We start from the raw sequence: 25805 nt of genomic DNA, 5'->3' as shown, positions 1-25805 counted from the left end.
TTGTACATCTCATTGTTTCAATGGGTCCTCCTGTATCCCTATTTTAACAATTTGTTTTTTCCCTTCCTCCACATATACCAACATCATATATAGTGAAAGCAGGGGTTGTACCATGGGGGAGGGACATACAAGGCAACAAAGACATAATCTTATAAATATGTTAGAAACAATCGCATGAAAGATCTCTCTCTCTCTCTCTTTTTTTTTTTTGGTCAGTCGTGGGGCTTGAGCTCTAGGCCTGGGAGCTGTCCCTGAACAATTATCAAGGCTCATGCTGTACCACTTGAGCCATTGCTTCACTTCTAGTTTTCTGGTGCTTTTTTTTAAATTGTGATTAAGTGATTACATAATTTCCCAAATTTCACAGTATTGTGGAATAATTTAAAGTCACAAGCTCATTCTAACTTTCCTGGAGCAAATTGTCTATCACGGTCTATAACATATAACGGTGTACACATGTACACTATACATGTGATCAGCAGCATGGGGATATTTAGTAGTGGTTCGACCAGATGAGTGGAAGTTCTTTGTTCCTTTTTTTTTTTTTTTTGGTCTGGTTGTGGGGCCTGAACTCTGGGCCTGGGCGCTGTCCCTCAGCTCTTTGACTCAAGGCTAGCGCTCTACCACTTGAGCCACAGCGCCACTTCCGGCTTTTTTCTTTTTGCTTATGTGGTGCTGAGGAATAGAACCCAGGGCCTCAGGCATGCAAGGCAAGCGCTCTACCACTGAGCCAACTTCCCAGCCCCAAGTTCTTTGTTTCTTAAGTCCTGTTAATTTTGTTGTATCACCTAACATTTTGGATTTAACATCCACTTATCAGGGAGACCATGTACCATTTGTCTCTTTGCTCTTGGCTTACCTTGCTCAACATGATTTCTTCTAGCTCCATCCATTTCCCTGCAAATGCCATTATTTTGTCATTTCTAATGGCTGCATAATATTCCATTGTGTATAGATACCACAATTTTTGGATCCATTCATCTGTGGTGGGGCATCTGGGTTGTTTCCATATCCTAGCTATTGTGAACAGTCCAGCTGGATTTTTAAAAATTAAAATAAAAAACATTTTTCAATGTTGAGATGAAAGGACACCTTGGGTTAAATTTAGATGCTTCTAAAATACTTCCTTTTTTTTTTGTCAGTCTTGGGGCTTGAACTCTGGGTCTAGGCAATGTCTCTATTCTCTTCAGCTCAAGGCAAGAGCTCTACCACTTGAGCCACAGTGCTACTTCTGGTTTTCTAGTGGTTTAATTAATTAATTAATTAATTTTTTTATTGTGAAAATACTGTACAGAGGGGTTACAATTACATGGGCAAGGTGATGAGTACATTTCTTTTTTTTTTTTTTTTTGGGTCTGGGCGTGAGCCTGAGCTCTGAGCCTGGGCGCTGTCCCTCAGCTCTTCAGCTCAAGGCTAGTGCTCTACCACTTGAGCCACAATGCCACTTCCGGCTTTTTTTTCTGCTTATGTGGTGCTGAGGAATCGAACCCAGGGCCTCATACATACAAGGCAAATGCTCTACCACTGAGCCACCTTCCCAGCCCGAGTACATTTCTTATCAAGCATTGTTGTCTCCTCCTTTGTTTCCCCTTCCCATCCCTTCCCATCTCTACCTCGCTGTGCCACCCCTCTCCCATCCCCCTCCCCCTTAGTGGTTTATTGGAGATAAGAGTCTTACAGATTTTCCTGCTTGGGTTGTCTTTGAACCGAGATCCTCAGATCTCAGCCTTCTGAGTAGCTAGGATTATAGGGTTGAGCCACCAGCTCTAAAATACTTTCTTATCTTTTCTCCTACTCTGGAAGGATTTTGGTTTTTTTGGGTGGGGAATATGGTGGTGTGGTATGTATATGTAGTAGCATGTGATTTCCTGCTGCAGAGGCTCGAGGGGAAGTGACTTGAGAAAATTGAGGGTGACTTTGGTGGAGATAAAAATGCCTTTTGTGATCTCTGACACACAGGCCTCCTTAACTTGCATCTGCTCCCTTCTCTGGCAGAGAAGCTGCATGGCTGTATAGCTGTATGGCTGTGGAGATATCCCTTCTTTCTGTGCTCCCTCATTTCCTCCCTCTTTCCTTCTCTTTTTACACTGCCACAGACCCACACGGCCACCTTCTTTCTGGTTCTCTCTGTTGTGGACCAGAAGCTGGCAGGACATGTCCCCACGAGCTGGGCAGGAGTAACTCTGAGGGAGAGCAGAGCAGCCGGTTCTTTCTCTGCTGATGTGCTCAGTGTGATGCCTTCTCTCATTTTTTTTTTCCTCCCAGATTTTCTCCCCGTTTTTCCTGCTGCAGCCTTTATTGGGTTTTCTGTCCTGGCTCTAGTCACCTGTCTTGAGTGATGGGAGCTACAGCCCATGGCTTATATCTGAGGGAGGCTCATTCTCCTGGTGTGTAAGGACTTGGATTAGTCAAAGGCTTTATCAGCACTGAGAGCTTCTCTGCTCCTAAGTGAACTATCTTCTCTTTTTCTGCCCATCTGACAAACATTCAGAGCACAGTTGGTAGTCAGTTAGCAAGTTGGGGGCTTCTTGGCACTGCTGTCTTTTTTCCTTGCCCTGACTGTCCATTAAGAAGTATCTGATGCTGGGCACCGGTGGCTCACGCCTGTAATCCTAGCTACTCAGGAGGCTGAGATCTGAGGATTGTGGTTCAAAGCCAGCCCAGGCAGAAAAGGCTGTGAGACTCTTATCTCCAACTAGAAAAATGGAAGTGGCACTGTGGCTCAAGTGGTAGAGTACTCACCTTGAACTGAAGAGCTCAAAGACAGTGCCCAGGCCCAGAGTTCAAGCCCTATGACTGACAAAAATAATTTTAAAAAAAGGTCTGGTTTTCCTGAGGAAAATGATTCCCACTAGTCAGCAAATATGATTGATCTGGAAATAAGTTTTCATTTTTTTCCTGTGCTATTTTTTTTCTTTTTTTCATTCATGGGTTTGATCTCAGGGTCTGTATGTTGTCCCTGATCTTTTTCCTCAAGGCTACCACTTTGAGCCACAGCACTACTTCTGGTTTTCTGGTGGTTAATTGGAGATTAAGAGTTTTATGGACTTTCCTGCCTGGGCTGGCTTCAAGCCGCAATCCGAAGATCTCAGCTTCCTGAGTAGCTAGGATTACTGGAGTGAGCCACTGGTGCCCAACCCTTTGCTATTTTTTTTTTTTTTTGTCGGTCGTGGGACTTGAACTCTGGGCCTGAGTGCTGTCCCTCAGCTCTTCAGCTCAAGGCGAGCGTTCTACCACTTGAGCTACAGCACCACTTCCAGTTTTCTGGTGGTTTATTGGAGATGGGAGTCTCAAGTCTTTCCTGCCCGGGCTGGCTTTGAACCTCGATTCTCAGATCTCAGCCTCCTGAGTAGCTAGGATTACAGGCGTGAGTCACCAGCGTCCGGCTTGCCCTTTGCTATTTTTGATAGTATAATGGACTTACTTGTATTACTTCTGAAAGTTTACTTCTTTGACTTTAGTTACTTTCACATACATCCTATAACTTTCTTCCCTAAAAAAAGAGATTACATTATTGGGTTGGTGTAGCATTAGTATAGTATTCTTTTCCAAAGTAGAAAAGTTTCATTGGGGGGGGGAGGGGAGGAAGGGAAGGGATGGGAAGGGGAAACAAAGGAGGAGGCTACAATGCTTGATAAGAAATGTACTCATTATCTTGCCCATGTAATTGTAACCCTCTGTACAGTATTTTCACAATTAAAAAAAAAGTTTCATGGGTCAGAAAGAAAGATAGTGTTGAGTTATTCAAAACTTCTTTTTGTTTCCCAGTGACATAAATTCCATAAGAGATTTAGTGGAAAGACTGTAGTGAAGAAAGAATGGGTATCACCCGGCATCTGTCACTCACCTGTGCTGTCCCCGCATTCCTTCTGTCTAGAGTCTCTGGACTATATTGCCTCATAAATTTTACTCTTTTATTTCCTTTTCTTTCTTTGCTTAAAGTACATCCCTGGGGCTGGGAAGGTGATTCAGTGGTAGAGTGCTAGCCTTGCATGCATGAGGCCCTGGGTTCGATTCCTTAGCACCACATAAGCAGAAAAAGCCAGAAGTGGCACTGTGGCTCACGTGGTAGAGTGCTAATCTTGAGCTGAAGAGATGAGGGACAGCGCCCAGGCCCAGAGGTCACACCATGCCCCGCCCCCCACGACTGACAAAAAAAAAAAAAAAGTACATCCCTAATGAGACTAGTCATGTGCTTTCTCTGTGTGCTCCAAGGAGCTGAACATCACTGGCGAGAAGCACATGGTAACAGGTTAGATTAGAAGGGGGTTCACAACTCAAAATACTGTGGCTTCAGTTCTCTTCCTCCAAAGACTGGATGTGGTGGGCCCAGGACTGGTGTATGGCCATGACACTTGAGGCTCATCTGTCTTGTTCTGCCTTGGGGCAGGTCACCTCATTCCAGGATGACTGCTCAGGCTCTAGCCACTGCATCCATGTGTTATGGAGCATGAAGGGGAAAGGAGAGGAGAAGACATGTCCTCTTCTTATTAGGAAGTAACATGCTATAGCACACTGCAAAGAAGGTGAAAAATGCAGTCTTCCTGGGGAATGGCTGTGTATCCAGCTAAAAGTTGAGAGTTCTCTTACTGAGGAGGAAGAAGAGAAATGTTGGGGAATAATTTATAGTCTTTACTGCATGACATGACTACATTTATTTCAAATCCATAGCCATAAAGCTTAAACAAACATTCAGAACACCCTTGAAGTTTTCATCCTACTAGATTTTCCTGTGAAATGGACTCTCCTTTCCCCTTAAATCCCCACTCACTTATGTGATCCCTAAACTTTGCTCATATCTCTGCCTCTTGTATTACAAGAAAAAGAAAACAAAACAAAATTAGATAGGACCTTGGTGTCTGAGTGTATCTGTCTGTGTTTAAATACAATACATTTTTTGATAGATTGTGAAAAGATAAAGACATTAAAATTTTTTCATTTACTTGTGAATCCCATTAACAAGCCAAAAAATTGTTTGTTAAAGAAATAGCACAGTTTTGCCGGGCGCTGGTGGCTCACGACGCCTGTAATCCTAGCTACTCAGGAGGCTGAGATCTGAGGATCGAGGTTCAAAGCCAGCCCGGGCAGGAGAGACCGTGAGACTCCTATCTCCAATAAACCACCAGAAAACCGGAAGTGGCGCTGTAGCTCAAGTGGTAGAACGCTCGCCTTGAGCTGAAGAGCTGAGGGACAGCACCCAGGCCCAGAGTTCAAGCCCCACGACCGACAAAAAAAAAAAAAAAAAAAGAAATAGCACAGTTTGTAATTACAAGTATTATACAGCAATAAAGTAACAGCCAAAATAACCTAGTGGTCTGGGGGATATGGGGATATCTGTCTCTGTATCCAGCACCTAGGGTAATTCCTAGTATACAGTGAGCACTCAGGAAATATTTACTAATGGATGGACTTATTTATGACAAATGTGAGCATTGAACATTTCAGCCCATAATTAAAGAGGAAAGAACATTTCTTATCAAGTTATGGCTGTGGGTATCCTAAAGATGGATTTATCTAGCCCAGCTTGGCTCCAGCTCACCCTGGGGGCTCAGAGGCAGGGTGTGTGATGCACAGCGCCTATCTAAATCTTGTGGTTGGAGCTAGAGAGGAGCCATCCCCCAAGAGAAAAGCAAAAAGCACATCTCTGAGAAGGACCTGGACCTGGAATTGGCTTTCACATTATATGTATTGCCATTCCGTGGGACATTCCCCCCAGGGCTGGGGACACAGGAGTGACATTCTCTGTTGGCCTGTCACTTCTGCCAGATTCCTTTTGGTGACTTCTGTAGAGGCTCGATGGTCAGTCAGTGTATTGCAGTCCTGCTCACCTTGCCTTCTTCTGACTGGTTTCCTTTCAGATCACCTCTGCCAGCTCCCAGACCCTCAGGGGACACGGCCTCTGTAGGACCACTCTGAAGGACTCCTCAGCACATCGCTGACCTGAGCAGCTGGCCTCAGTGGACTTGACCAGTCCTTCCCAACAGGAGAGAGACTTGACCGGTCACTAAAGAAAGAAGCAACAAAGCTTGGAAGACAAGCTGCAAGTGGTGAAGCAACTGCAGCGAGTGGAAAAATGTATCTCTGCTGCCTCATGAACAACTGTACAATCATTACATTTACTTAAACCATCAGCCCCTTTGCCTCTCTACTTCCACTTCATTTTCTTTTTTGCCAAGATTAGTGTTTCCAACGAAGTGTTGCCATTTTCTCTACAGTCTTTTTTTTTTTTTTGGGTCCGGTCATGGGGCCTGAACTCTGGGCCTGGGCGCTGTCCCTCAGCTCTTCAGCTCAAGGCTAGCACTCTACCACTTGAGCCACAGCACCACTTCTGGCTTTTTTCTTATGTGGTGCTGAGGAATTGAACCCAGGGCCTCGAGCATGCAAGGCAAGTGCTCTACCACTGAGCCACCTTCGCAGCCCCTTTCTCTACAGTCTTAAGTGTTTGCCAGCCCAGTTTCTATTGCAGACACTACCAGCCTGTGGGTTTCCCCCTGGACGCTGTGTAGTAGAGACTGAAGGAGGGGATGGTGGGAGCTATTTGACATTTTTATTTGCTGCAAATGGTCCAGCTGCCTGTTGTTGCATGGTAGTCTACCCATTTTGCCTGTGGACTTCTTGTGTAGCCTGTCAGCTCATTCACTGTGTGCAGGTCTGGGAGTGCTTGGAGAATCCCATGTCTCAGGAATAGGTTCCTAGTGGTAGTCCTTGGCCTGTTTACTACTACAGTTACTTTTAGCTCTGCGCATCCTGAAAACAACTGTTAAGCTATAACCTGGAGATACTATGGTTGAAGTCACCACTATTGCTTAAGAGTCATATGAAGGCAGGGATAGCTTAATGCAAGAGCACTTGCCTAGCATATATACGGTGCTGGGTTCAATTCCAGGCACTGTATCCTGATATGTAAAAGAGCAGAAGCTGGGAGCCCAGCTGCTCTGGGGGCTAATGAGGGTGATTTGTACTAGGAAGGGGAAGGAGGGAAGCACAGATAGGAGAGGTAGAATCCGCAGGGCTTGGTGTATTGGTGAGAGGAAGAAATTAAGAATGAGTTAGGTGTTGTAGTGCATAACTGTAATCTCAGCCTTTGGGAGACTGAAGCAGGAGGAATATGAGGTCAAGTCTATATAGCGAGACTGTCTCAAAAAAATACAAGCACTTGTGTAAGCATACACAGTCAAAAAGGGAAAAATAGAGTGTCAAGTGTCTGGTTAGAAAAGTGGAGTAGATTAGACGGCTGTTTACCTGGGTGTGATTGGTGGGGAAGTCTGATGTGGGGAAAATTGAAATGTTAAATCTGGGCAGAAGCTAAAGGCAGTAGTGTACTGTTCCTCATTGTGAGACAGGCCCCCGTGTAGTCTTTGTGTTTATGGTGAGCTTTTGTGGTTCTGGAGTGGTCACCTCTGGCTAACACTGGGTGCAAGGCCAAGAGTCTGTGCCTGACATACAGGCAGCAGCTGTGTTCCCAGATCCTTTGTGGGGATATTGTGGAGACTTACAGCCCTTGCTTGCCTGCTTTGTGGTGTTACTAGGATCTTACCTGCTCTTTTTTTGGGGAGGGGGGGGTCCAGTCGTGGGGCCTGAACTCTGGGCCTGGGCGCTGTCCTTCAGCTCTTCAGTTCAAGGCTAGCACTCTACCACTTGAGCCACAGCACCGCTTCCAGCTTTTTCTGCTTATGTGGTGCTGAGGAATTGAACCCAGGGCCTCAAGCATGCCAGGCAAGCGCTCTACTACTGAGCCACCTTCCCAGCCCTCTTACCTGCTCTTTATCTCCCGTGTTTTGTATTTGATTGTTCCCTTCAGTGCTTAATGTGGAGGAGTGGGATTCTAGCCCCTGTATGACTCTCATATTGGATCAACATGCAAAACAAAGCATTTAAATTTGAGTGTTAGCTTTCTGCTGTTAGAACAAGAGTCAACTAAAATAAAAGTTTATTTTGGTTTGCAAATTTAGAGGCCCCAGTCCATGAACTATTGGTCTTAGTTTCTTTTGGGCCTGGTGAGGTTGCCCTTGGTGGGGAGTGTGTAGGGGTCAAAGCACTCACCTCATTACCAAGAGGAAAAAAGAAAAAAGAACAAGGCCCTACCGTCCCCTTCAAGAGCACACCCCAGTGACCTAAAGACCTCTGTCTAGGCACCAATCCATAAGGCTTCACCACACCCAGTAGCACCCAGCTGGAGACAAAGCTTTAAACACCTGGGCCTTTGGAAGACATTGCAGATCCCACCTACCCTAGAGAGGTCCGGGCAGACTCACAGAAGAAATGTGTTCATCATTATTGTGCTTGTCCCTTTGTATACAAGGTAACAGTGGATTTTGTTACTTGTGTCATTTTTTTCTTCCATTCATGCTATTTGTTTCAATCCTGTCTTAAGAATTTCTCTGACAAGCCAGGTGCTGGTGGCTCAGGCCTGTAATCCTAGCTACTCAGGAGGCTGAGATCGCGGATCAAAGCCAGCCCGGGCAGGAGAGACCATGAGACTCCTATCTCCAATAAACCACCAGAAAGCTGGAAGTGGCACTGTAGCTCAAGTGGTAGAGTGCTTGCCTTGAGCTGAAGAGCTGAAGAGCTGAGGGACAGCGCCCAGGCCCAGAGTTCAAGCCCCACGGCCGACCAAAAAAAAAAAAAAGAATCTCTCTGACTAGTTGTAAACAAAGATTCTTATGTACAAGTAATGAAGACCAGTGAATACTTTTTTTGCTTGAAGAAAGATTGTTTATTAAAGAACTGATTACAACAGTGCCAGAAATCCCTGTGGCAATTGGTGAAAATTCCAAAGGATTCCTGACATCTTAAGACTAACGCTACTTAAATCATAAGGATGTCAATTCCATATTTCATAGGCAAAGTTGTACAGAGGGTTTTGCTTTTGTTGAGGGATCCTTGCCTGGCTTCAGGTGTGCAGGGTTCACTTTGCTGCCTGAAGATCATTCTGTGGGGAGATAAGAGACAATGTATCAGACAGTTGAGGGCACTTCATTCCCTGCCAGTTTCTTGCTTCAGGGGTGGGAAGTAAACAGATCACATCAGTGTGAGTCCCAGAGGTTATTTCTGGTGATGGTTGTTTGCACATATCAGGGACAGAAGCAGAGGGTGATGTTTGGTAGGTGGGGGGCCTCCATGTAACCCCAAAACAGCCCATCCAGAAACAATAGATCCACAACACTGGTTGTGGTGTTATTCGATCAGTGAAGCCACTGTGGTAGCTGTCACCATGCTGGCTGTTCAATACCAATAATTGTTGCTTAAAAGTAGCCTGGGCTTGGCTTTCTTCCACTTTTAGCAATAGCAGTGTCATCTGATCTGACCCCTTGAGGTAAGGCACAGTGTGGGTTGTAGTGTAAAAGAGAAATGTTTGCAGAATGCTTGCCTTGTATACACACGGCCCTGGGTTTGGTCCTCAGTATGGCCAAGAATAAAACAAAACCAACTAAACCAACTGAACAGACAAAAAGAAAAATACTTCTTTTTTTTTTTTTTTTTTTTTTTTTTGTCTTGTGGCCTGAACTGTGGGCCTGGACGCTGTCCCTCATCTCTTCAGCTCAAGGCTAGTATTCTACCGCTTGAGCCACAGCACCACTTCTGGCTTTTTCTGCTTCTGTGGTGCTGAGGAATGAAACCCAGGGCCTCATACATGCAAGGCAAGCACTCTACCACTGAACTACCTTCCCAGCCCCAGAAAAATATTTCCCTTACCGTCTTCGTCAGCGTGATATTGGTGTCCTCTAGGGAGCCGATGGTCACTGTTTCTGGCATGTTGGCTTGATTCAATAGCTCTGAAATAATAGGTTGTAATAGAGGTTGAAGGAAGACAAACACACTCTGGGGTGGCTTGTTTTAGTCCTAGTCACATGGAGGGTCCTCTGGGTGTATTTGGCTCTAGGAGCAATCACTGCCCTACCCACTCATCAGTGTGACTGCATACAGACCTGCATGGTCTTACCCAGTCTGTTGAGATGGGGTCTGGGGTGGGGTGAGAGTGCAGTAGAAAGAGAGATTCCAGAAGCAGATGAAAACCTGATGGTAGCCTAATATTGATGCCATGTGACACACTGGCAGGTCTGACTCACTACCTTATAACACTGGGCCTTAGGTCCTGCTGTTTGTGGTGGTCACTGCACTACTTTGAACTTGAGAATTCACCTGAAGGCTGTGCAGATTCCATGTCGCTCCTTCAGCATCACTGTCACAAGGGTTATGGCCCCACCCTCTAGAGTTATCAAACCCTTAATATCTGTATGATATTACACTAGGTGAGATAGGGCCATGTTCTACTCAGTGGCCTGACAGCATTGATTCTTAGACACCTGTGGATCTGTTTTTTTTTTGGGGGGGGGGAGCTATAGAGGGACAATTTTGATCTGGTTTTCATTTTGACCATTTCCCGATGTTGCCTCGTCTATCTTGAGAGGAAGGGCTTGGGATCCAGGTGACGTTGGGACCCCATGCATTGTGCTGCAGCCCTGCAGGGTGATGTGTGCCCCTCTCCTGTGTCTCTCACTCTCCTAGGCATCTGGGTTATTGATTTCACATACCATTAATTTTAGCTAAGAATGTCTTGAAAAGTTCTTCCATCACAGCTATAGCCTCTTCTTTCTGCAAGAAATAGGAAGGGAATATTTTCACCAATATCTTTTAATTTCACCCCGCTTCCCCTACCTCTGGGCTTGAAGTGGCAGCCAGGAAGAGCAGTCTTCAGATGATGTACCTGAAGGGGATTTCTAGTGCCAACTCTCTTACTATACAAGGCTGTGGAGGTGGGAGGGGGAGGGGAACGCCAATCCATTCCTTAGGCTGAAGCTCAAGGCAAGTGCTCTATCACTTGAGCCACAGCGCCACTTCCGGTTTTCTGGTGGTTAATTGGAGATAAGAGTCTCATGGACTTTCGTGCCCAGGCTGGCTTTGAACCGCGATCCTCAGATCAGCCTCCTGAGTAGCTAGGATTACAGGTGTGAGCCACTGGCACCCTGCTTCTTTGGGAGATTCTGAGGCCCCCCAGTAGGGTTTTGCTGGCTTCTGTGCCACATGGCTGCAGGCACAAGGGATAGATCTGAGCTTTCAGGAGCAACAGAGATCAATGGACAGAGGAATGGTTGTTAATGATCATTGCTGTTCCTGCCCTGTCTTCAGATTCCGAGGCCAGCCTGGTCAGGTTCTCCCTGTAGCCCTGTGAGTCTGTTCTGCCTCCCTTACACATTTGGCTCCCTCTCCCTGCTCCACACTCTACGTGTGACAAAGTACTGCCCTTCCTTCATGGAGCTCTAGCACTGCCTTCCATTTGATGCTGCTTCTTTCTGCACTATATTCTTGATGCCCAGGTGACAATTCTGTGTATAAATGTCTGTGTCCCTTAAGTCCAGAGCCCACACAGACTGTAGCTGCCTAGCAAATCTGAGATGGAGAGAATGTGAACTTGTGATGACTCCCAGAATCTGTCTTGCAGCTGACTCAGTGCTGACACAGGAGACCCAGATCCTGAACTCAGTCATAAGGCTGCTCAGCTATGGGTGCCCACTGTGGGCCTCCATCTCTCATGTAGCCACCAGGCTTTTAACTTTTCCCATTTCTTAGGTGTTTGCCTGTGTCCATCTAGCCTCTACCCTGGAGTGCCAGCTCATCACCATTTTATGATGTATTTGCAGGGCCAGCTGCAAACATCTATTGAATTAAGGAATAAATATGCTCAAGAGCAGGTGTCTGTTTCCTCTCTATTGCTGGAGCCTGGCTCCTGGGCTTTGCCCTCTCTCTCCTCTCTCCTCTTCTTCTTAGACTCCCTTTTGGGCTTCCCTGGGCTTGCCTGGAAGCACATGATCACTATACGTGGTTATAGCACCAGGTCAGAAAGCACTGACAAGAGCTGAGGTCACACAACAAGCCAGATCTGCTTAGGAAATGCTCCAGGCTTGCTGGCCTATTGCAACATCCAGGACACTCAAGAAATAGGGGCTTCAGGTCACAGACTGGGCAGTGTACTTTACAGGAGATGTGGGTAGTGTGTTTTAAGAGCTTGCCAGAAGCCAGACATGGTAGTGTACACGTGTAATCCTAGCATGTGGTAGGCAAAGGAAGGAGGGTCCTAAGTTCTAGGCTGGGAGCTGGTAGTCCTACGCCACAATCTATCTGTCACCTAGTCTTTGTGATCACCTCCTTCCCTGTGAGACTGGGCATCTGGCATTAAAATAACTTCCCACATGTCATAGGTAAATAGTGAAAAACACATCAACTTACCACCTCTGAGGGCTCTACATGGTGCTCAGTTCTGCCAAGAAACAAAGTACAGAGAAGTTTTAGATTCATTATGAAGACAACCATTCAGGCTTAGCTTATAATGATCTCAGTTGCTGCTTTTTCCTTTTTTTGTGCCAGTCCTGGGGCTTGAACTCAGGGCCAGGGTGCTGTTCCTGAGCTTCTTTTTGCTCAAAGCTAGTGTTCTACCACTTAAGCCACAGCTTTTTCTGAGTAGCTTATTAGAGATCAGAGTCTCACAGACTTTTCTGCCTGGGCCGACTTCAAACCGTGGTCCTCAGATCTCAGCCTCCTGAGTAGCTAGGATTACAGGTGTGAACCACCAGCACCCATCTTTCTCAGTGATTCTTTTTTTTTTTTTTGTCAGTTGTGGGGCTTGCACTCTGGGCCTGAGCACTGTCTATCAGCTCTTCAGCTCAAGGTGAGCGCTCTACCACTGGAGCCACAGCGCCACTTCCGGCTTTTTCTGCTTATGTGGTGCTGAGGAATCGAACCCAGGGCCTCATTCATGCAAGGCAAGCACTTTACCACTGAGCCACCTTCCCAGCCCTCTCAGTGATTCTTAATGAAAGCAGTTATCAATCAACTAGAAAACTACTCTTCAGAAAGGACAAGATGAATAAGAGCACGTGAGTTTAAAACCCCATTCTGATTTCCCTATAATTATCCAAGTAGTTTTTGAGAGCCTTAGGACTTAGTGTGCTTGCAATGAATTGTGTTGGGGTTCAAAGGGTCCCATGGAGAATAATGTAGTCACTGGCATTACCTGGTCACTTTGATGTCTACTTTCAGTTTGTTTTTGAAAATCTTGCCTGTAGATGTGATGGTTGCATTCTGAAATAACACAAAAAAATGAGCATAAGTTAAAAAAACACATATCACAATGTGACATGACCAGTAGGGTCCCGGGCTAGGACCAGAGGAGAGCCTGCCTAGTCTTTATCTTTCCAGGCCTAACCACTCATTTGTTTTTCTTGCCCTGGGAGCTGAACCCTCAATTTGGCTGAGGGTTGGGGTTTAGTAACAGTTCTTCCCACTGAGCACCAGTCCTTGTAATTTCTTCCCATAACTCAGTTACAGTTTATTCTTGTGCATGTGTGTACATGCGCGTGCGTGGTGCTGTCCCTGAGCTCTTTTGCTCAAGGCTAGTGTTCTGCCATTTGAACCACAGCTCTCCTTCCAGATTTTTGGGCAGTTAATTGGAGATAAGAGTCTCATGGACTTTCCTGCCTGGGCTGGCTTTGAACAGTGATCCTCAAGTCTGAGCCTCCTGAGTAGCTAGGATTATAAGTGTGAGCCACCAGGGCCTGGCTCCAATTTGTTCTTAACACTCACCGTTTTCCCTTTAGCAAAGCTCTCACCATTCTTTTGTATCTGAACACTGTAAGTGGCTTGAATGGTATTATTTTTCTGCAAGGCATAGGTTACTTTGGTGATGTTTACAACCAGGCCGTCTTTCTGTTGGAAAGAAGTCATCAGTTAGCATGTAGAGAGGATGAAGGGTGGCACTTTTGTTGCATTGTGAGCTATTCACGTACTGGTCAAATTATTCATTTCAATCTTTATTGTTCCTCTAATGCAAGCTGGTCACCTAGCTAGGTGCTGGTGTGGCCATGGCCATGGTACCCACAATATTGAGGCCTACTTACAAAAAATTTTCTGTATCTTTTTGCTTTCATGGAAGGAGAAGAACAGAAACCATGTGAAATTGTGCTTTTCTATTACACCTTATCCGATTTGAAGCCTAGTCCTTTTTTTTTTTTTTTTGTTGGTCATGGCACCTGAACTCTGGGCCTGGACACTGTCCCTCAGCTCTTCAGTTCAAGGCTAGTGCTCTACCACTTGAGCCACAGCGCCACTTCTTGAAGCCTAGTTCTTTCTCAGCCCTAATGGCAGGCTAGCTCCCAATCGGTCATTTAGGAATATATATTTATTGTTTCAGACTGAGCCTGATAGACCAACAGTGTCACTCTGGATATTCTCTCACACCTCCCTCTCCTACTTTTAGCACCAAGAGTAAATGAATACCTTATGGGTAGATAACCTGTTGGTAAATTAATTAACTCCCTCAGGTCATCTGTAAAATGGGGAGAATATCTCCATCCAAGCGTTGTGTGGTGCAAGGACATTAATTCTGTAAAGTCACCTGTCTGGGTACCTGGCAAACAGATAGATGGCACTCAGAAAATGTCCTCCTATGACTTTGCTCTTTGCTTTCCACTGATGTAGATGTGGACTCTGAGTGGCCATGGAGAGGCCAGCACTTACTTTGACTGAGCTCTCCTTGGCAGTATAATCAACCAGTGTCTTCATCCATGTACGGGACAATGTTAGGGAACTGTTGGCATCTTTAGGATTTGGAGGCAGAGAAATTCCAAGCACAAGCTTTGTGGTTTTGCCCAAGATAGCTTCAACCTGGAGTGAGAAAAACAGAAAAATCTCTGAGTGATGGAGACTGCCCCTTAATGTCAAGGTCTTTGTGGGTGGTTGTCAAGGTGACAGAGGAGGCCTGGTGAGCATTGCCTGAGAGTGAGCAAGGCCTCCAGTTTGGGTGACCACAGGTAGTGGTGAGTTTATGGTGAGGGCAGAGCCGCTGTCCCAGCTCCAGATGATTGTAGCTGATGTGTGTAGTATGGCTTGGGGCAAACAGATCTCTGATTTTCTAAGAGAAGCTATAGTGCCTATTTCTCAGAAAAATCCTCTGGTTCCTGGAAGGCATGTCTATTCACCAGAGTTTTATCTTTTTCTAACATGCCCTCCCAAACTGGAATGCCCAAGCTCCTTTCTTCCTTCTCACCCTTCAAAGCCCCTCTTGTTCTGAAATTATTGCATATATATTCTGCCCTCTGTTAAGGAATTTTTTGGGGGAGGAGTCAGGGTGAGGGGTGCCAAGCTTGAACTCAGAACCTGGGCACTGTCCCTGAGCTTTTTTGCTCAAGGCTAGCATTCTACTACATACCACAGATGCAGCTTTTGGGTGGTTAATTGGAGGTAAGAGTCTCAAGACTTTTTTTTTTTTTTTTGCCAGTCCTGGGGGCTTTAACTTAGAGCCTGGGCACTATCCCTGAGCTTCTTTTGCTCAAAGGTTAGCACTCTACCACTTGAGCCACATAGTGCCACTATCTGGCCTTTTCTGTGTATGTGGTACTGAGGAATTGAACCCAAGGCTTCATACATGGTAGGCAAACACTCTACCACTAAGCCATATTCCCAGCCTCAGGACTTTTATGTCCTGGATGGCTTTGAACCTTGATCCTCAGATCTCTGCCTTCTGAGTAGCTAGGATTACAAGTGTGAGCCCCCAGCACCTGTCTAGGAGTTTTTTTTTCTTGAGTGTATTCTCCCCCTGCTTATAAAGCTCAGACTCCATTTGGCCAGAACATTAGAAAATTTGGAGAGGTAGGAAAGAAAAGGGGAACTTCCTGCATAAGACCACTGATTCTTCCTCCTCTATTTCATGTATACCTCATAGTGCTTTTGTTACATTTTAAAAGAATTAGCAACACCTGAATAGCATTTCCTTACATTCATTAAATACCTTGTAATGTTTAGCTTGATCTTATCATTGGTTTAGCTATTTCCTTTAAGTTTATTCCAGGTTATTTTTCTAATCTCATCATGCGGCTTTACACTTCATTAGATCTGTAGTTTTTTTTTTTTTTTTAATGGATTTCAGAAGTGAAGCTAACTTGTTCTTTTTTTTTTTTTTTTTTGGTCATGGGGCTTGAACTGTTGGCCTGGGCACTGTCCCTCAGCTCTTCAGCTCAAGGCGAGCGCTCTACCACTTGAGCTACAGCGCCACTTCCGGTTTTCTGGTGGTTTATTGGAGATAGGAGTCTCACGGTCTTTCCTGCCCGGGCTGGCTTTGAACTGCAATCCTCAGATCTCAGCTTCTTGAGTAGCTAGGATTACAGGCGTGAGCCACCAGCACCCAGCTTGCTAACTGGTTCTTAAATGTCCCTTTTAGCAGTTCTCCTGGCCTATTTCTGCTCTCCTTTTAGTAGGAAAGAGAGGGAGAGTAGGAAGAGCTGGCACTTGTCATTTTGTTATGTGTTGTCCATTGGACACCAAGATTTGGGCTAAGTAATGGTGGTTATAGTTATCTTTGTTGGGTTGCTTTGTATTGGACTTGAATGGAAAAGAACACAGCCTATCCCAAGGGTAGGCCCAAGGTATGGTAATGCCAGTCTAGGAAATTGAAATGAAAGGTGTGGGGAGCTGAGCAGGAGTTGCTCTGTTTTGGCTTCCTGATCTCTCTTGTGAGTTCAGGTATGTCTCCAGCCTCTGACCAGAGCCAGCCAAAGGTCAAAGAATACTTACGCAGTAGAGGACATAAAGACCTTCGGGGGAAATCTTGGCATTCTTAATTTGGTACTTGAATGTGCCAGTGGCTGCAAGAGAGAGAGAGGAAAAGGAGGAATGGAGAGAGCACAGCCCTCTTCTGTTTGGCAAAGTCCTATACTTTCTGCCCAGCACTGCCGTCCCCACAAGGATCAGTATGAACAGCTCCTGCTGGGGTCCCTGGCAGAAAGCTGGAGTGCTGTCTGGATGTGGTGAGGATGAACCCATCAGGATCCTCCCTTTCAATGATGTGCCAAAGCCTCCATAGGGAGGAAAATATAGGCGTAGCCAGTCCTGTGTTTTGTCTGTGTTTGAGGACTTGGCAAATGTCACTGTTTGGCATTAGCTATCTATACCACTGCCAACCCACCATGTTGTACCCATCCCCACTCTGGCTTGTGTATGAGACCTGAGAGATTTCCTGGTTCTCAGGCTGTTGGGAGATGGGGCTGAGGACCCAGGGCACCTTTGCCCTTCGTAAACCATTTGGGACTGGAGAGCTCTGAGGAGACCCTGGAGAAGCTCTTTGTCCTCTTTCCTTCCTAGGGGATGCCAAAGTAGCCTCAAGAGAAAGGTCACCTCCGTTCTGAGGGTATTGAGGAGGGATGTCTGGGTGCTTGCAGGTGTAAGGTGTTGCATTTTGCAGTCTATTCTTGCTGGTCCACACTCAGTGGAATTCCTACGGTGTCTGGGCCATTGCTGTTCACTGAAATGAGTGTCCCAAGAGGGTGAAAAAAATTTTTTTTGTCAGTTGTGGGGCTTGAACTCAGGGTCTGGGTGCTGTCCCTGAGCTTTTTTGCTCAAGCCTAGCATTCTATCACTTTGAGCCATTTTGTTACTTCCAGTTTTCTGGTGATTAATTGGAGACAAGAGTCTCTTGGACTTTCCTGCCTAGGCTGGCTTGGAATCCAGATCCTCCAATCTCAGCTTCCTAAGTTAGTAGGACTACAGGAGTGAGCCACTAGTGCCTGGTTTGAGGGTGAAATTTTGTACTCACAGTTCTTGCAGTCACTGAAGTCACTGAGAACAATCTTACAGGAATCTGCTTTCTCCAACTGAAAAATTATCTCCAATTAGTTTTGCTATGGAAGCCTTCCCATGGCTCCCACCCTGCTAGCCTGGCCTTAACCCAGCTCTGCTGTTGCTTCTTTCCCCTTCCTTCCCTTTTCCTGGCCTCTTTTCTTGGCTCCTCTCTATGCAGAAGCCATAGTCCCTCTCCATAGCCTGAGGTATTGTTAGTTCTGCTGGGTGGCTATTTGGACCAGAGGGATTGTGGGTTCCCACCTGAGTCTCTACTGGCATTAGGCCCTTTCTGGGGCCAGAACTCCTCCCCAGTGATGCAAGTCTTCAAGGGGTACCCGCCTCTTTCCAAAAACTTACATTCTCCTGCAAATGTATTGTCAACACTTTAGGGATAATATTATCCATAGGCAGAGGCACAGGCACAGGCAGAGTGTCCGTGAGCCTGTGAAAGGAGAACCATGTGATTCCTGTGTTCCTGAACTTGCCCAAACATTAAACAAACCCACCACTGATGAAACAGCCACAACCAGGTCCTGCTGCTTATTATGGGTGTGCGCCTGAGCCCTTCACCTTGGCTTTCTGTCCTTAAGGGAGGTACATGGCAACATGATCAAAGCACAGGACATCTGGCCTAGAAGTCTACCTGAAGGAGTTCATCCTTTTAGATACCTGAAGGCATGCTGGGCAGACCTGTCTGTGAATTTTTTCATCGTTAATATAAAAGTTAATAACCAACATGGGGGACTGGAGTAAAGAAATTATAATGAGTCTTCCTAAGGGAATATTTAGAATCATAAAAGATAGGAAGCTGATTGGTAATATGGATGAAACATCTCTCTCTCTGTCTCTCTCTCTCTGTCTCTGTTTCTCTCTCTGTCTCTGTCTCTTTGTCTCTCTGTCTCTGTCTCTGTCTCTCTCTCTCTCTCTGTCCCTCTCTGGTTGTGGTGGTCATGGGGCTTGAACTCAGGGCCTGGACACTGTCCCTGAGAAATTTCACTCAAGGCTAGTGTGCTACCACTTGGAGTCACAGCACCACTTTTGGTTTTCTGGTGGCTAATTGGAGATAGAAGTCTCACGGACTTCCCTGCTTGGGCTGACTTCAAACCATGATCTTCAGATCTCAGCTTCCTGTGTAGCTAGGATTACAGACATGAGCCTCCAACACCCAGCTTTCCAACTCTTTTTAGATGTGAAACAATTAAAGTCCAGAGAGATTTGTGTCCTGTCGCTTTCTACATGTGCATGGACAGATGCCAATGTGTGTTTGTGAAAACAAACGGAAGAGCTTGGGTCTGGTAGTTGTTTCTAAGAAGGAGAAATTACCAGCAGGCAGGCACAGCTGGCAGAGACAGTTTTCACTCTATGGACTTTCTGTAGTCTTATAGATCTGACCCAAGTGAATGTATTGAAAGCAAATTATTGAAGTACGGCTGACAGGCAGAAGGAAGGGGAGTGACAGAAGGGTCTTCTCAAATGCAGTGGGTCATCTCTATGCAGAGACATTCTTTGGACTTCTTCACTAGTAGTTCACCTGATTGCCTTAGGACAGCTCAGGGGCTCTAGGGGTGATGGCTGAGAGCAGTGGGGATGGCCAGGCACAGCTGACCCAGAAAATGAGAAAGATGGTCATACGTACATATTCGTTAACTCCATAGTCATTTTTTTGCCTTCCATTTTTGTTTCCTGGATCTCGAGGTTGACGCATTGGGTGTTGTTTGTGGAAACACCAATGTGCAAAGTCACATCCACATTCAATTTAAATCCCAATATGCTGATCACGGGTCCAGCTATGCTGTGGAGAGCAAGGTACAGGTGAAACCAGGTCTGGCACCAAGATAAGACTAAGGCTGTGCTGTAGGCATTTGGAGAATTGGCCTTATTATAGTTATCAGTTAACAGGGGAAAGGAATGGTTAGTGCTCCAGCACTTGTGTACTCTGGCCACTGACAACACAGGTTGTTAATTAACATTTACAACAACCACTACCCTAACCTGCCTGAGAAAGTCTGATATAGGTGGTGGTACCCAGCACTCTAGCCCTGCTTGTTATAGGCTACACTGTAAGAAAAGTCCACCATGTGCACAGGTGTTGTTTTTCTTGGGAGGTAGGGTGGGGGGCTTGAATTCAGGGTCCCTGGGCCTCTTTGTGCTCAAGGCTAGCACTCTACCACTTGAGCCACAGCAACTCTCCTGGCTCATCTGCCAGGGCTGGCTTTGAATCAAGATCCTCAGATCTCAGCCTCCTGAGTAGCTAGGATTACAAGTGTGAGCTACTGGTACCTGGCTCAAGTGGGTTTATTAAAGTGAGAAGTTGTGGCCAATGCAAATGGTTCTTCCTTGAGTCAAGGGCTCACTAGTTAGTCCAGGCTGGCATTGAACTGGCCATTCTCCTACCCTCTGAATGCTGGGATTATAGGCTTGGACCCCCACTATGGTGACAAATGCCTCTTCCTGAGGTTGTAGTCTATGTGTTCTTACCCTAGTCCTTGAACTTTGAGCCACAGTCCTTGGGGGTGGGGGACCCAAGGGATTCTCATGGAAACAGGCTTACCCTTTCCCGCCTATGGTAGCGGTGGTTGCAGCGTGGACTTGGATCATGTTGCCCATCATAGATGATTCCATATTGTCCACAGTTACTCCTTGGACCTCCAAGCTGCAAATTGACAACATGAAGAGTCAGTTCAGTTCTAGTTCAAGGAACCAGTCTGGATTGCAGGAGAATCTTCCTTCTTCCTTCCTTCCTTCCTTCCTTCCTTCCTTCCTTCCTTCCTTCCTTCCTTCCTTCCTTCCTTCCTTCCTTTCTTTCTTTTTTTGGCTGCCCTGGGGCTTGAACTCAGTCCCTGAGCTTCTTTTGCTTAAGGCTAGCACTCTACTTCTTGAGCCACAGAGCCAGTTCTGGCTTTTTCTGTGTATGTGGTACTGAGGAATCGAACCCAAGGCTTCAGGCATGCTAGGCAAGCACTTCCACTAAGCCACATTCCCGACCCAGGAAAATTATATTTTTGTGTGTGTGTTAGTCATTGGGCTTGAACTCTGGGCATGGGCACTGCCCCTCAGTTCTTCAGCTCAAGGCAAGTGCTCTACACCACTTGAGCCACAGCACTACTTCCGGTTTTCTGGTGTTTTATTGGAGATAAGAGTCTCACAGGCTTTCCTGTCCCGGCTGGCTTTGAACTGTGATCCTCAGATCTCAGCCTCCTTAGTAGCTAGGATTACAGGTGTGATCCACTGGCATGCGGCTAGAAGAATCATTTTTAAAGCAGCCAGTTCACAACCTGCTAGGTACCACCACTCCTTTGCCCTGCAGCCCCTTTCCAGGTTGTTTAAGCTTAAAAAGAAATTTCCACCATAGTTTCCAGACAGGGTACTTGTGTATTACTTTGTGCAAGAGTAGTGGTCACTTTCACTGGAAGAGTTAGAGGTTCAACTAATGTTCCCAACAAGCAGATTTTGGGGGGGCCCAAATTCTGTGAGTCAAGGAAGCACTTACCCCAGCAGAAGTTCGCTTATGTCCACACCTGAGAGCATACTGCTGATATCGGGTGGCAGGGCACCTTTGATTGCATCCTGGGTGGTTTCTTTGATGGCATCAACTTTTTCAGTCACATCACCCAAGGGCTCCTGGAGGCTGGGAAGACTGATATCCTCGATGGCTCCTCCAACAGGACTCTTGTCTCCACCGAGGAGGCTGCTCACTGCTTTCTTACCTTTCGGTAATGTGTCATCCACTGCACTGGTGGCCTGGGACAGCAATGGAAGACCGGAAGATTCACTACCACCTCCTTGGCCTAGGAGGTCACTAACGCCAAGGCCACCTCCCAAATCTAGGAGGGAATTGACATCTAATATTGATAGCAGGTCAGCGTTTCCCAAAGTAGACAAAAGGGTCCCGAGCAAGCCAGCTAAGTCGACATCAGCACATTTCACCAAAGCCTCGATTTGTGGGGGCAGGACGGCCTGCAGATCTGCAAGAGACCAAGAGACACAGCCCTGATGAAAGACCACTTACTGAGCCCAGAAAGAGGATTTTTTTCCCAGCAAAAGAGGGGCACCTTCAAATTGGGGGATGCATAGGGACTGTGTCCTGTGCCTCCCAGAAACATCAACCCTTGTCCCTGCTGATCCAGGGGCGGCTTGGCGTTGGAGGAATCTGTCTGTCCCCTTGTGAAGAACTCACTGTCACACCTGAGCTGAGGCCACTGGTGTCCAGGATGTTATACCCACAGAGATCTGGATACAGAGTGAAGAAACTTAGTTTGATGTCTGAGCTTTGCAGTCCAGGGTACAGAGTCAATGCTGGCCTTTAGATGGAGTGAGAGGTCTAAGCCAGGGGCTTGGCTGACCTGGGCCCCAGGCTCTGTGCTTGTATTATTCCAGGGGCTACTGCATGGATTGGGGTGGAGGACAGATCAGGACAGTAGGTTCTAAGTGCTGAGTGAGGTGGTGGTGGGGAGGCATAGAGCTGGCAGATCTTGATTCTTCCCTTCTCTATCCCTGCAATTCTGCTCAAGGCCCTTCCCCTTTTCCAGGTTTCCCCTGGCTCCACCCCTTTTCTGTGGGCTGGCATTTTGCTCCATCATGACTTTTTGCACTTCAGGCTGGGAAGGTAACTATTAGTGTCCCCCCATATCTGGGCCAAGAGAGATGCATGCCCAGGGGCCTGTGGAGAGGGTGGGAAGGTAAGTCCTCCCCCTGGAGAGTGGCCAGGTCACCAGGATCCTGTCCTATTGTGCTGTTCTCAGTGGTCTTAGCAGGAAGTGGGAAATAAACAGCTGTGAAATCTGGATGGTGGGAAAAGTTTGCTGGTTTTATATATTTATATATTCACTAGGGCTGAAGTAAATATGGCCCAGCAGGGTGGTAGTTAGAGCAAGCTTCCCTCTCCCTTCCCCCAGTCCTAGCCCAAAAGCAGCCCCCAGGGAGCCCGTGGGCCCCACACTTTGGCTCCTCACTGATGCTTCCCTTGTCAGAGCTCCGAGCTATGGAGAGTCAGCTGTGTCAGGAGATGTGGCCATGTCTCAACCCCAGGCTTATGTCCTAGGGAGTCCCTTTTACAAGTTAACTTAGGGGACTTCAAGAGAATGGGTGCTAGATTCAAGGCAGTGCTGCTAGAAATAGCAGACAAGGGAGAAAACCCCAATCCCAATAGATGCCTAAACTGGAGGATTCATCCAGTCAAAGATAGCATTGCAAAGGAATGACAGTGTGGATGAACCCTATCCAGACACACAGTTTGACAGTGTAAGCAGGTCACCTATTTTGCAGACTTTGTAACATGTAGTTCAGTCTCTTCTATTGATAAGAGATTGAGAACCAATTTTTTGTTAGACCATGAAAGATTGCCAGGGAAAAGTAATCAAGCTAGAGGCTTCTATGTGATGGAAGATTATAGATGCAGGACTGAAATCTGGGAGTAACCCAGGGTCTCTGGCCCTTTGGCAGGGTTTATTCCTTTACTGCAGTGGTGAGTAAAGTAAATTCATAGCTACCACTGCCAAGTGACTGCATGATAGGTACCCAGGTTTTCACCTTTGAACTTTTCTTACATTCGGTAACAAGGAGGCTGAGAAATGCTGAGCTGATTGGATAGCCAGGCACTGGGTGTCCCTGCAGCCATGCTGCACTAGAATGTCTACGAGTGCTCCAGGTATCCCTTCTCTCTACAAGATCTGAGCAGATGTTGTAGCCTTCTTATGATTGGGAACAACCTGTTCAGAAGATAGAAGTAGCTCTCTTGGTTTGGAAGTGAGAAACTTGAATGTGACACACATTTGTGAGGTAGGAGGATTGCAGTTCAAGATCCGCCCTGGGCAAAAGTGTGAGACCCCATTGAAAAATAACTACACTAAAAAGGATTGGGGGGGCTGGATAAAGTGGGAGAGTGCCCAGTGTGAGGCCCTGAGATCAAGCCCCAGTACTTCCAAAAAAAAGAAGGAAAGGAAGAAAGGAAGGGAGGGAGGGAAGGAGGGAAGGGAGGGAGGGAGGGAGGGAAGTGAGGGAGGGAGGAGGGAGGGGGAGGAAGGGAGGGAGGGAAGGGGGAAGGAAGGAAGGAAGGAAGGAAGGAAAGAAGGGGAGAAAAGTAAAAGCCTGTACAAAGTCTGGACAGGATAAAAGGTGCAGGTGAATCAATTTTTACTTACATTCATCAATTTTGCTGCTAGACAGAAAGTACTTGGCTGCAGGTGCACACCTGCCTTTGGTGAACCCAGCTGAAGGTTTTGGGGGAGCGCTTTGCTGGGTTGAGGGACTGCCTTGGGCTGCAAGATTGGGCACAGCAGGTAGATCGACAGGAAGGCTGCCTATCACTGGAGGTGTTTCCAGCTGGGCCAACACACCCATGTGGAAAGCCACCGTGATGGCTAAGGACCAGAGAGTCCACATCTTGGTGGTGTCAACCTGCAAAGCAGAACTTGGTTAAACAGCACATTCCCGATAGATCACGCAGCCATCTTGCGTATTCATGTAGAATGGCTTAGTGGCTTTTATAGGAGCTCACTCTCCACAATGTAGGCATACCAACCTGCATTCTGCATTCATGGGAAATGCCCTTTTCTACTCATAGTTCAGCTTTGAAGGAATGCAGGACAAACCCTGCCTATGGCTTGACCACTTGGTTTGCCCTCCCTCCATCTTCCTCATTCAAATACCCTTGATACTCTACCACTTGAACCATACTTCTACTTGCAGCTTTTTGCTGGCTAATTGGAGATAAGAGTATCATGAACTTTTTCTGCCCAGGCTGACTTCAAACTGCAATCCTCACATCTTAGCCTCCTGAGTAGCTAGTATTACAGGGACAGGTAAGAAGCACCAGTGACCAGCAAGTCAGTAAATCTTGGATAACATGCACAGGCACTAAGAAAGGCAAGGCTTCTAGTCTAACTCCCAAGAAAGGGTAGCTATGGCAGAATCTGCACCAATGACAATTCTTCCCTTGGAATAACTTAACCTTTTTTTTTGGTGGGGGCAACCTTATCACATTTCCATCCATTTTCATTTGGCTCTCCCATCTGTGAGAAATTTGAATTGTTATTTTTCTCTTTTTTGGGGTAGGGGGTCCAAGTCTAGGACTTGCACTCAGTACCTGATGCTTTTGCTCTTTGGCTGGTGCTCTACCAACTGAGCCATGCCTCCTACTTTAAGGGAAGAAATGCTACGCCCATGATTGAGTCCATGACCCTATTGTTAGATTTTGCTCTGAGAGGAGCCATTTGTGGATCATAGTAATCAATTCTCCATTTTCTTTAAAACAAAAATTACAAAGTAGGAACTTGTACCATCCCCCATGTGCTGGCAGGACGCTACATAGTTCAGGATGGAGGAAAGAGTCTAGATGCTGAATCTAAATCTTAGATACAGCTTCGTGGGTGAACTCTCTTCTTCCTAGCTCACAATTTCACATTCCCCAAGTGTTTCAGGAGCAAGTTCTTACCTTGTCCCTTGCTGATGGGTCGAAGGGTTCAGAAGCTGCCTCTCCTCCTGCTTCTGAACTGTTGGTGATGGAGCTGTGCCCCAGTTTTATAGTCTGATGTGTTTCAGAAAAACGTGTAAGAGGAGGGACTTGAGGTAAGTGTTCTGCGAAGGGGGGCGTGACTCGGGGAGCCTTCCAAAATCAGCACCTGCTCATTGTTCCAACCTTTGTCTGTGTCTTCCTGAAGGATGGACAGAGGGCTTGGAAGATGTTGTGATGGGACGAGTGGGCACGTCCGATGCCCTGGGGGCCTCCTGGTTCTTCGTGTTTCCCTCCTTTAACCTCAGGGAGTGGGGCAGCCATTGAAATGTCCTAATCTTGGATGCCAGGGTGTTTGCCTCATTGGGTGGCTTATCTCTCCCCTTCTAATTTTACATCTTCATAGCTTGTGGTCTTGGATCCATGGAGGTACTGGCAGAACAGAAGGTGCTGTCTGGCCCCCAGTACCAATCCTCTGTGAACCTGGTGACCTGGGCTTGCTGGACTCAACCCCGAGTGAGCAACCTCAGGGCAGGAATCTGTGGGACCTTTTGGACAGGGTATCTGAGGCGGCCTACTAGCAAGTACACCTATGTCAGGCATGCATGTGAAATAAAAGATTCAGCCAGGACTAAGAGAAGGGATGAGCAATAGATGAGGGGGATTCAATTGTACAGACAACCTGAGTTGGACAGAGTAAGAATGGAGGTCTAGAGATTGTTGTCTCTCTCTCTCTCTCTCTCTC

The 25805-nt window shown here is 46.6% G+C and overlaps 2 protein-coding genes across 4 annotated transcripts in view; one reads left to right on the top strand and one right to left on the bottom strand.

Moving 5' to 3' along the window:
- The window catches only part of Cdk5rap1 (CDK5 regulatory subunit associated protein 1), a 30551-nt gene extending 21418 nt beyond the window's left edge, over positions 1 to 9133 (top strand). For all 3 annotated transcript variants that reach the window (XM_070007057.1, XM_070007058.1, XM_070007059.1), the window contains one exon: positions 5859 to 9133. In XM_070007057.1, the coding sequence (XP_069863158.1) occupies positions 5859 to 5939 (81 nt within the window). In that variant the 3' untranslated portion in view covers positions 5940 to 9133. The remainder of the gene's footprint in view (positions 1 to 5858) is intronic.
- Positions 8909 to 23991, bottom strand: LOC138817129 (vomeromodulin-like). The gene is made up of 13 exons (XM_070007515.1): positions 23751 to 23991; positions 21101 to 21575; positions 20162 to 20263; positions 19247 to 19402; positions 17968 to 18052; positions 17585 to 17642; positions 16567 to 16637; positions 14515 to 14661; positions 13582 to 13704; positions 13013 to 13080; positions 9944 to 9963; positions 9697 to 9776; positions 8909 to 8932 (listed from the first exon to the last, which is right to left on the bottom strand). Exons 1-13 carry the CDS (start codon positions 23989 to 23991, stop codon positions 8909 to 8911), a joined length of 1650 nt encoding a protein of 549 aa, XP_069863616.1.
- Positions 23992 to 25805: the final 1814 nt, after the last annotated feature.

Source organism: Dipodomys merriami, unplaced genomic scaffold (assembly GCF_024711535.1).
Source record: "Dipodomys merriami isolate MVZ:Mamm:240054 unplaced genomic scaffold, mDipMer1.0.p SCAF_7, whole genome shotgun sequence".
Classification (NCBI taxonomy): domain Eukaryota; kingdom Metazoa; phylum Chordata; class Mammalia; order Rodentia; family Heteromyidae; genus Dipodomys; species Dipodomys merriami.
This window is presented reverse-complemented; position numbering and strand designations above follow the sequence as displayed.

Bases quoted from the DNA above. Each gene is read 5' to 3' on its own strand.
- LOC138817129 (XM_070007515.1), bottom strand. From the start codon at position 23,991: ATGTGGACTCTCTGGTCCTTAGCCATCACGGTGGCTTTCCACATGGGT. The intron at 18,053-19,246 runs GTACGTATGACC...CTCCTTTCACAG, and splicing joins ACTATGGAGTTAACGAATAT to GCTCACGGACACTCTGCCTG. The intron at 13,705-14,514 runs GTAAGTGCTGGC...TCTTTCCAACAG, and splicing joins CCAAGGAGAGCTCAGTCAAA to AAAGACGGCCTGGTTGTAAA.